This window comes from Apium graveolens, chromosome 2 (assembly GCF_009905375.1).
Source record: "Apium graveolens cultivar Ventura chromosome 2, ASM990537v1, whole genome shotgun sequence".
NCBI lineage: Eukaryota > Viridiplantae > Streptophyta > Magnoliopsida > Apiales > Apiaceae > Apium > Apium graveolens.
The window spans coordinates 32,254,931-32,265,611 of record NC_133648.1 but is presented as its reverse complement, the minus strand read 5'-3'; the positions used below and the strand labels follow the sequence as shown (position 1 = coordinate 32,265,611).

At 32.7% G+C, this 10,681-nt stretch overlaps 2 protein-coding genes across 2 annotated transcripts; one reads left to right on the top strand and one right to left on the bottom strand.

Annotated features, from left to right (window-relative positions):
• The first annotated feature begins 1,370 nt into the window (after positions 1-1,370).
• LOC141687601 (transcription factor MYB119-like) lies at positions 1,371-3,585 on the top strand. The gene is made up of 3 exons (XM_074492852.1): positions 1,371-1,768; positions 1,911-2,037; positions 2,899-3,585. Exons 1-3 carry the CDS (start codon positions 1,371-1,373, stop codon positions 3,583-3,585), a joined length of 1,212 nt encoding a protein of 403 aa, XP_074348953.1.
• A 2,865-nt stretch (positions 3,586-6,450) lies between these two features.
• LOC141705891 (GDP-mannose transporter GONST2-like) lies at positions 6,451-10,530 on the bottom strand. The gene is made up of 10 exons (XM_074508759.1): positions 10,154-10,530; positions 9,497-9,693; positions 8,952-9,156; positions 8,641-8,780; positions 8,308-8,437; positions 7,761-7,859; positions 7,423-7,577; positions 7,222-7,338; positions 6,966-7,063; positions 6,451-6,877 (listed from the first exon to the last, which is right to left on the bottom strand). Exons 2-10 carry the CDS (start codon positions 9,676-9,678, stop codon positions 6,834-6,836), a joined length of 1,170 nt encoding a protein of 389 aa, XP_074364860.1. The 5' UTR covers positions 9,679-9,693; positions 10,154-10,530; the 3' UTR covers positions 6,451-6,833.
• Between the last annotated feature and the right edge of the window lie 151 nt (positions 10,531-10,681).

Here is a 10,681-nt window from a genome sequence, read left to right as displayed (position 1 = left end):
TTAGCAGCCTCCTTCAGAAAATTCAAACACAAAGAGAGTGAAAATTTCCCACCATTTCCAATTGTCAAATTCGACTGCTATTGGTTTAATTTAGGAGTTTCATAAATCAATTGGTTAAATTCGACTTCTATTGGTCAAATTTGTGCAGTTAAATTTAACCTTATTTTCTTATATTTTTTTGTCGTTCAAAAATATTTGTTGTATTCACTCTAGCTCATTAGACATGTCGGATTATTTCTTATAAACGGGTTACCTACACACCCTTCCCTCGTTGCACCGATCCTTCGTCGCACACCGTTCTTCGAGTAAGAGGGATGAGTAAATAAACCACACACCCTATTTTGATTTTTTAAATCTTTGAAATGAATTCAATTTTACGGCGTTAGTTTGGTGTTTGGACACTAATTAACTACACAAGAGTATCATCCTGGGAATATGGTATAGCTTTGCATAGTTATGTAGTAAAAATTAATCTAATAGATATTTACACAACAAGGGTGACCGATATTGGCAGTTGATATGTCTCTGTATCTCTAGCTATTTGAATACAGTGCGAATATGATCACTAGTGTAGTGTTTATTACACTAATAATAAGAGAGAAATTAAGGCCTCATTTTAAAATTTGACATTCATCAATTTGACGGAATTAATTTTTTTTTTCAGTTAAATTTCATTGAATGTCGATGTTTATTTTGGATGACTAAACTCTCTCACACTATATTCAAATTTTGAATTCCAAGTCTTCATACATATTCCAGTTATTTTTTAGTAATTTGATTTTCAAAAAAGAAATTGATGTTAAACTTTAAGTACACCGAAACTAGTTCTGGTCAAATTACTGTGCTTTTTGTTCGTCACAACTACATGCATGCTATATGAATCATTTATATGAATTTTATTAAATAAATTAACTATATATACATTTTGAAGAAAACACCTGTTTTGTTAATTTTGGTTGAGATAAAAATGATAGCTAGCTTGTTTTGGGAGGAATATCAACAATAATTACTATTAACATATATTTCACAGAGAATTAAACGATAAGAACAAAATTAGGAATTTCTGGAGAGGAGGGCATTAAAGATAGAAAAAAGAATAATACAATAAATTAATTTAATTAGGTAATAACTATTTTCTTAATTGCAGAGGGTTTTAATGACAGAGAGCCACTGATATCTCCCCCTTACAATCTGTTTCTCCATTTGCATGAGAGGAATCTGAGGAGTTACCCTTTCTCCACTCTTAGCCGTTGGATTAGTATCAAAATCAAGGGCTCTATGCATTTCCACAATTTCTCTTGTCCTAACAAATTACTCCTATATATATAGCTAGCAAGAGTCTACACAAATAAAACAACTCTCTAGGTCTCATGGAAGGAGGTAGTAGGATTTTAGGGTTTGATATTTCACAAAAAAATATAAATTCTCCTCCTCTATCAGCCATTGATAGATTTTTGTTTGGTCAAAAAAACAAAAAGATCAAGGAATCTCATGAGTTTTATTCTAGTAATCCTTATAACTCCTCCACTTATGGAAGTTTCCAAGTGAATAATGTTTGTGAGTATGAAAATGGTACAAGTGATCATCAGGCCAGTTTAGGTAGCTTTCATTTCATGAATGGAATTGAGAATAGTCTTGATTGGTCAAATAACAATCTTAACTTGGTTAGCAAAGAATTAGAAGATAAATCAAGGAGATCATATGGGAATAAAGGTGATGAATACTCTTCACACTTGATCAAAGGCCAGTGGACTGATGAAGAAGACAGGTTCTAATCATGTTATTTCTATCATGGATCTTTATTTTGTAGTTATATATTTGTAGATTTAAGGTTGATCATTAATATTGATGTGCTTATTAGTGTTCTTTATTATAAAATGGTGTTATAATGTTTGTGATGGTGGATGAAGGAAACTGATTAGGTTGGTGAATCAATTTGGAGAGAGGAAATGGGCTCAGATAGCCGGAAAGATTTCAGGCCGTGCCGGAAAACAATGTCGTGAAAGATGGCACAACCATCTCCGGCCTGATATCAAGGTCAGTGTACAGATATATCTCTTTGTGTGTTCTTTTGTTAAAAATCTCAAGAATTAGGGTTAACCCTATTATTTCATGTAGGTATAAATAATGTGCATACATTTTAACTGGGGATCGGATATAGTATCTAAGAACTGGATTCTATTCAACAAGAAGTCTAGTTACCTATGTTTCACCGGTCAAATTGTATCTAAATATGATTATACATATTTTCAGTGTGATTAAACTGTAAGACTCCATGTATGCCCTAATTTTTAGCTTTTTTGTTATAGCATACTCATACATGTACAAATATGAAATCTATGACTGTAATCTTGCAAGCTCTTGAGTGTCTGACTTTTCAGTCGTTATAGATATATACACATATACATTGCTAAAAATCTGATTAATAGGCTACGGTTTTGTTTTGTGAATTAATGATTAACTTGTATTATGTTGCAAAATTTAAGCATTGAACATTCGTATGGGTCAGTTGCCAACCAATTCTTTACTTTTAAAATACTGTTCTTATCCATATGTAATTATATACTAAAACAGTGTAGCACTTAATAAATTTTCATCACCTGGTGAGATCTCAGTAACACATAAGAACAATATAAGCATGAAAATAAGCAGACATATATATAGTACATGCATGTTTATATATATAAGAATAAGCAGAAATTATGTTATGATTGAAGTATAGACATATTAACGGAAAACACCATGCATGCCACACGCATATGTCATTGCTAAATATGTTATACCCTATAGCCTTGATTAAATTGGAGTATTTGCTTGCAATAATTAATGAATTAGCTGCTATCAAACATGTTACTTCTGCATTGATCTTCTCTATTTACTATTGGCGACATATTACAGAAAGATAATTGGAGTGCAGAAGAAGAGAATTTGCTAATAGAAGCTCATCAAAGGCTTGGCAACAAATGGGCAGATATAGCTAAGCAAATCCCTGGAAGGACTGAAAACTCCATTAAGAATCACTGGAATGCTACTAAACGAAGACAAAACTCGCGCCGCAAGAACAAAAAAAGTGGATCCAAAAATGGAAAACTACTCAAACCATCCCCCTTACAAGAGTACATCAAGACCAAGGCATCTCAGGAACCTCGTAATTCCACTACTCTCTCATCATTCCGTAACATCACAATGTCAAGCGCAAACCCTAGCAAGTCGACGTCAGTCTCGAAAGCTCCATCGGTCAATTGCATGAACCTTGCTATTCCTCAATCTCCATCAGAGGACTCAACCTCCATAATTACGCAAACATGCGATGATGAATTGAAGTTCATGCAATCCCTTTTCTCAACTGAATCCGAATCCTCGGCTGTCGCAATGATGTGCAACAATAATCATGAGAGGCCTGATGTTATGAGGCCTGACCATTACCTAGCTTCTTTGTGGGGTGGAATGGCTACTGAAAGTACATCATCTGTGGTTGCTAATTATCAAGGATGCAATGACTCAATGGCGGACTTGTATGAAGATTGGACAAAAGGAAAGAAGGAAATGGATTTAATTGAGATGGTTTCGTCCTATCGAATTTAACAATATCCCACTGGTAACACTCGCTACATATTATTTACTCTAATGCTTAGGTTTGCTGATGTTGGTTGCGTTAGTATATTGTTAATGATGTAAAATAAGTGGTAACCGTACTTTCAATTTGTTTCATTTCCACTTTGAATTTTGTGTTTTTTTAATTTGAAATATTTCAGACGACAATGTCCAAAAGTGGTTTGATCAGTTGAAACTAGAGTAGTAAATATTTCAGTTATGAGTTCAATCCTCTCTCGTTCATATAAGTCAAAAAGAAAATTGAGGTATGGCAATTGGCAAGTAACAAGTTTTTGCTTTCATATCTCAATTTTTTTTAAACCTACCTGATGTGCTTATTTTATTTTTTTAAAGAATCATAATTTCTTTAACATATATATAAACAAAGAATTTTATAACCTAAAGGACAATATTTAATTTGATGCCATTATTAATTCTCAAAATAAATAATATATTTAAATGTAAAAAATTATAATTCATTCTCAATGTACTATTAAATATAACTATAAAAATAGACAGTTTAAAAAGTCGTACAAGATGATGAAGGAAATATATCCGAAAAAAATATAACTTTTCTTTTCTCCTCATGCTTTTATTGAGCGAAGGCTGCGTAGCAAAATTTGGAACGGGACAAGCCTTCCACAAAAGATGAATTACGATGATAGGCTTGAGACTGTTACATTTAGAGCTGTGCATTAGGTGGGTTTGGTCCGGATAGATTTGGATAGACCGATAAATTAAATTATTATTATTTCTTAAATTGAACTGGGTCGAAGTTATATTATGGACGGGACTAAACTGAACCGAAATAATTGGGTTTGATCTATTTTTGAACCGAATGTACCGAAATTTTTTTAAAAGAAAAATTATATTAAAAATTAAATCTAAATTTATTAAATCCAAGAGTGTATAATTAAAATTACAAATTAAACGTTACGATCATAATTTTTAAGATATTTATAAAATGTATATTACATAAAATTATCGTACTTATGATTTGACGGTCTATTAGGTCGGACCGAAATATTTTTTAAATTAATCAGATCAAACCGAATTTTATTTCGGTCTATTCGAATAATTCAAACATGGGTTTGATTCACACTCCATATTCTCTGTCCGGACCGAATATACCGAAATTCTGAAAAATCAGGACCGAACCCAATCAAATTAGCACGATTTGGTTCGGTTCGATTTTTCGATTTCGGTTTAATTTTGCTCACCCATAATTATATTATTATTATTGCATGTTTATATAACGAAACTAGTTTATTTTCTTTTTTATATATACATTAATTTAGCTTAGGGTCAGGTCTAGACTGAGGAAGAATCTAATTTTATTAATTTTTGTCAGAAGAGAATGTAATTTTAAATAGTACTTTAGCCTGTATAGCACAGCGAAGAAGGATTCATTATAGAAGAAAAATTCGTTATAAAAAAATGGCTCAATATAATAGGCCCAAAGTCTGTTGTATTTAGTTAATACGATCGCAGACGATCGTATTTAGCTAAATATGATGAGTTTTTGGATCAATCGTATTCGGTTGTATTTATAATTATATTTACGTTATCGACTTTAGTAATAAATTCGATCGAATAAATATAATCATACTTATATGCGACTGCATTTGATTAAATTTAATCAAATGCGATCTCATTTTTACTTTTTAAGTGATGTTAAAGTAATTTTATATCAAAATGCTACATCGGATCCCACTCAATACAAGGCCCAAAACTTATAACACAAAACAAGGCCCAAAACTTATAACACAAAACAAGGCCCACAAGGCCCAGTTTGTAATAAAATTATAAACATACGAGCTGTTTGTGTATGGGCCTACAAGTTACTTATATTTTTTAAGCCCGTAAATATTTATATCGGACTATTTGTCGACTAACTTATAAGTCGAATTTATAATTTATAAGCTGATAAGTTTAATGTTAGTAACGACGTATTTTTTATCACCTTATTTTATTTTTTCACTCTTTTATTAATTTTAGTTTTTAAATATATATTTTTAAATATTAAGTTAATTTAAAAGTCATGAATTAAGATAATTATTTTTAAAAATTATTTATTTCACGTCATTTAAGATAAAAAATTCTGAGTTATAAGTAAAATTAATCAAACACTTAAATAACTTATAAGTATTTATCTACTTATCACTTTTAAGTCACTTATTAATTTTAAATTATAAATTCTTTATTTTAAAATTTTCCTAAACGGACACTTACTGAGAATTTGTGAATTAACTTGTTTTTCCAAATAACAGTAGTATTAAGCTACAGCCATTCTGCTAAACTTAAAATTATAACCGACTTAAAATGACAAGAAGGTGAAAAACTTAAAATAACAAGGTTGTGGTACTTTTAGAGTTTATGCAACTTATGAGTTAATAAAAATATAATAGGAACAAGCAATTAATAAAGCTGCTTGTTCATCACCTGGACGCATTTCCAGCAGGGGGTTTGTCCCTGTGGAGTTAGCAGCTATTCCAGTAGCTAATATTGAGTAATAGACCAGCTTATTCTCTTTCCAAAAAAAAAAGCTTATATAGGGGCAAATAATCCCAAGGATTCCTCCCCGAGGATCCGTTTTTCTTTAAATTTATGTAATTTTCATAAAAATATGGGGAGGGGGCTTAGGGGCACACACGTCTCCTTCAAAGACTTGAATCTTCGAACACACGCCATTACTAAGAGTATTGGAGTATTAGACCAAACTCCTTGAAGATTTGAACCCAAGCCATGAAGTGGAACGAATCGGTACCTTGCGACGAGGCTAAATAACCTCCAAAACTTTAGTGATAAAGTTCCGCCAGGGCATTGTAGATACTAGTTTATGTTATGGAATAAAAATGAAACGATATGAACACGTAGTGTGGTAGAAAATTATCTAACAGTTGTTACTACCACTATGTCATAACTTTTTAGTGTACTCAGGCACATATGTTATAACTTATAATTAATCAAAAATTAATCCAAGCAACATTATTATAAACTATAAAGACTGGAACAGGAAGAGCTTAACCCACGACGCTGATCTCTTGAGAAGTTACAAGTATATATCAGCTCTGAGACTAACTTCTTGATTGTCTTTGATTATGAGAATGCTCGTCTTGTGTATGTTGTAGCCACTAGAATCTTACGACTACCAGCAGCATGTAAATTCCTGACTAACCTTTGAGTGTGTATATTCTTTTACCTTTTGACAACTTTATTTAGCACATTCAATCCAAGGATCAGGCCATTTTTGCCTTTGCAAAGAACACCCCAGCAAATAGACCTGTAAAGTACATATTACGTATTCATTAATATAAGTTCAGATTAAACTATTCAAACTGCCAATTTCTTGGTATGACTTGGATAATTACCGAAGAGGATGCTGAAGAGATTTGTAAGGCTGACCGGGACCTTAAATAATACGATACCAACAATAGAGATAGGTATCTTGTTTAGTGATCCGACCAAACTGTCAAAAATATCAAGACATGCACAAATGTCAAGCATCCAGGACATGCCAAAAACTTTACTAGCAACAAAATGATTCACCGTGAATCTACTGCAATCAAATTAGAATGTGCATAATTGGGGTTTTAGCAGTAAGATTGTTGGATGCAACTATATTACCTGTAGGTGGTTGGGCCAGTTTGATTAAGAAACCACATAGATGTGAAGCTAATGGAGAGTCCAAGTACCCCACTAGCTGTTGCCACTGCCCAAAACATAGGCATCTTGATTACTTCCCTGCCAGTTTAGATTTCAAAATTGTTAAGGATACACGGGATAATGAATATTGATAACTGATCTCATACATGAAAATTTTCTTACGTATTAATTACATAGTCCCATTCACTGAACAGCAAAATCAAGAAGATTCCAAATGGTAAAGATAACATATTATTAAGCAAAACCATTGAAACTTCATTAAGAGATCCAGATTCAGTCATCAACTTTGCTTTATCCATCACACGACGCAGGGTGAGCTGTTGCAAAATGCAGAGCACTATATGAGAATATAGAAGTGTAGAAACACTTCATATGGACTTTAATAAATTGAAATGCTTCATATATAGAGGTCAGCTGATTTTGCAGCAATAATAAACTGTTTACACAATCTGAGTTATAGTGGCCAGGATCAAATGGTTGACCTTGCAGAAACTACATACCGAGTAGCTTGCAGTTAAAACGCAGTTCGTAAATTGCCATGCATAACCCACAGAATCGAATGTGAGATCTGTTATACCGCCAGTTATTGCAGAGATAATCTGCAATGCACCAATTACAGAAAATAAGCCTTCTGATTGGAAAAAAAACAGAAGGTAGTTGGAGGACAGTATCGCTATTAACTCTCGCATTTGGTACATCAACATCACCTAATGAAAAACTTAATTTCCATTTTATTGTAAAGTCGAGGTAGGCAAGCATAACAAAATGCCAATATAACTTTACATACAAAATGCTGAAACTAAACTTATAGGAGACCAAATTGGAAATAAATATCTAATATGCAACATAATTAAATGAAGAATTGAATCTAGTCATACTCCTATTCAAGCAGACAGATACACTTGTAAGCACAGAAAAATTAAACCCTAAATTACAAAACAGGATAACCAAATGTACCTATAACCTCTGCTTCCCCTACCAAACCACATATTTGTTAAAAAATGAAACGAACAATCGGAACCGATTTTACGAGAAGAGATTATATACCATGAGAAACATGGCAGCCCAAACTTGCTGATTCTGACGCTTTCGGAACAAATATAGTTCACCAATTGCTGTTAAAATATTTGTCACGTTCTTCAGGATAGTCACCATTGCAATATTTATGTATTTCAAACTGAAAACATTAAACAGAAAACACTAGGATGCATCAATTAAACAAGATTGGATATAGCTTTAGAAGAATTAAGATTTACAACATAAAAGACGGAATGTCAGATTTCATATCTAAGTGATGACTCTTTGTTAAAGAGAATCTATTTGTAGTCAAGACTGAATTTAGTTCATCTATTTCACAATTTAGTTGGCTTTAATACATACCTGTACATGCCTGATACAAGCATAGCCACAAATATGACATTGACCGGAAGCCACACCCTTATCAGTTTCCAATTCAGCTTTTCCAGTGTGACTGCTCCAAACAAACTCAAAAGAGCAACTAGTATACAACTAATGAGGTTCTGCAGAAGATGGTAACAAATTAACCATTAGTTTACAATTTAACCAAACAAAAAATCATTACTTTTCGGTGAGTTTTCAATGAATACAACTCTAATTTAAAAATATAAATCACAATATTCGAAATGTCGGAAATAGCTAGAAGACGGTAATATGGAATAAGACGGAAGTACCTGATACAACATCAATGATATGCCTGCATCAAAGGCATAACTTGATAGAACAATTTTATTGAGCAATATCATGCTGCAAGATGAAATGCAGTATGCTGTTCCTGACAATAGAGGTCCAGAGCTTCTTCCAGATCCATGCTCTCTCTTGCTTTCAACATTTATTGCAGCAGTGCTATCCGGTTGTGCTCGATTTGCTCTAGAAAACCTGCTCAAAGGAGGAACTTCTAATAAATCTCTAAATTAAATCATGACATACATGTTATAAAGAAATCAAAGGACTTATTTCGCCATCTATCTATTTGTTTTGATTGTATCAAGTATGGATGGGAGTATAAGACTCTCTCTTTTTGTCAAGGGGAGTATAAGACTATTAGTCCTTTATCCAAAGTTCTAAATAGCTGAATTGGCCAAAAAGGAATGGTACATCCAAATGTACTAGTAATATTATTAAGGTGGCAAAATTCCAACAAAGAATAATATGAATACAAAAGTTCAATTAAATAGTCAATTGATCTAACAGATAGAAATACAGTAAATTACTTCACCTGTTCTCACCGGATGTTCTTCGTTCTTTAGGCGTAGTAATATTGTTCTTAGACCACCTTCCTTGCCAAAGGAAAGTATCAAGTAACTTGTGTACCACATTTACTTTATCATTTGAAGAGCTAAATTCTAACTCCTCCACGTCTTGGCAAATAACCGTATCTAGCCTCAGCTCGGTCGGCATGGGACTGATCTAATACTGCAATAAAAAATAAAATTCAATCAACATCATATGTTCACGGTTCACCAATTGTTTGTAGTTTGTACGTAACATTTTCTTAACGAATCACTAGTACAAATATATGAAAAGTACTCAGGAGAAACAGAATGTTTAGCATGAAACTTCTGTATTGGTAAAACAGATATCATATCTGCTACTTCCTGTGCTAGTTAATTGATTCTCCGGACATATAATCAACAAAACAAGTTTCTTCACGATCATGAAACAATTCAAAAAATTCAAAAACAGTCCAAGTAGATACTGCTATCTAAGCATCTAACTCAACATCAGCAGGCCTTAACGTATATACTAATTTGATCTTAATTGAATACCGCATGTAGCAAAATCAAACAAACAGAACAATTTCCAGTCCAAAATTTATGATTAAATAACAAAAACAGTGAATAAAATTAGTAAAAATAAGAAATACAGGCCTTACCAGCTCAACAGAAAGGAAGTCTGAGTAGCATGTATCACACACATCACCTCCATTAATTTATCTGAATCACTATATACAATCAATTCGTCAATATTCAGCATTAAGTTAGTTAAAAAAACAATTAATAAATCCTCGAGAACCTAACCAAATACTAATAATAAATACATAAATAAAGGTCTTTGATATATGTTAATAATAACTGCAATTTTAAAAAGTGCAGAACAATTATTTTCACTACTACGTCTTCTCGAACTAAAATGTTGTCCACCGGGCACTGTATATAAATAAAATAAAGAAAGAGACGAAGCGAACATGAAGAAAGCACAGGTGGAGAGAGTGAGAGAGAACGTGATGAGAGTGAAAATGCGGAAGCAAGCAAAGCGAGAAGCGTGGATCTCAAGTATTAGGAGGAAACCACTAGAGTCTCTGGACTAGACTAGACTAGGGTTTTTGATATTTGTATCGTATATTTGGATCGATGTTTTAAAAAACGGAAATCGAGATTATTCGGTGGAGAGATTTTTCAGT

Coding starts and splice junctions, on each gene's coding strand:
- LOC141687601 (XM_074492852.1), top strand. CDS start 1,371: ATGGAAGGAGGTAGTAGGATTTTAGGGTTTGATATTTCACAAAAAAAT. Junction 1,769..1,910: donor TGGACTGATGAAGAAGACAG/GTTCTAATCATG, acceptor TGGTGGATGAAG/GAAACTGATTAGGTTGGTGA. Junction 2,038..2,898: donor ATCTCCGGCCTGATATCAAG/GTCAGTGTACAG, acceptor GACATATTACAG/AAAGATAATTGGAGTGCAGA.
- LOC141705891 (XM_074508759.1), bottom strand. CDS start 9,678: ATGCCGACCGAGCTGAGGCTAGATACGGTTATTTGCCAAGACGTGGAG. Junction 9,157..9,496: donor AGAACATCCGGTGAGAACAG/GTGAAGTAATTT, acceptor TCCTTTGAGCAG/GTTTTCTAGAGCAAATCGAG. Junction 7,064..7,221: donor ACTGGCCCAACCACCTACAG/GTAATATAGTTG, acceptor TATTTTTGACAG/TTTGGTCGGATCACTAAACA.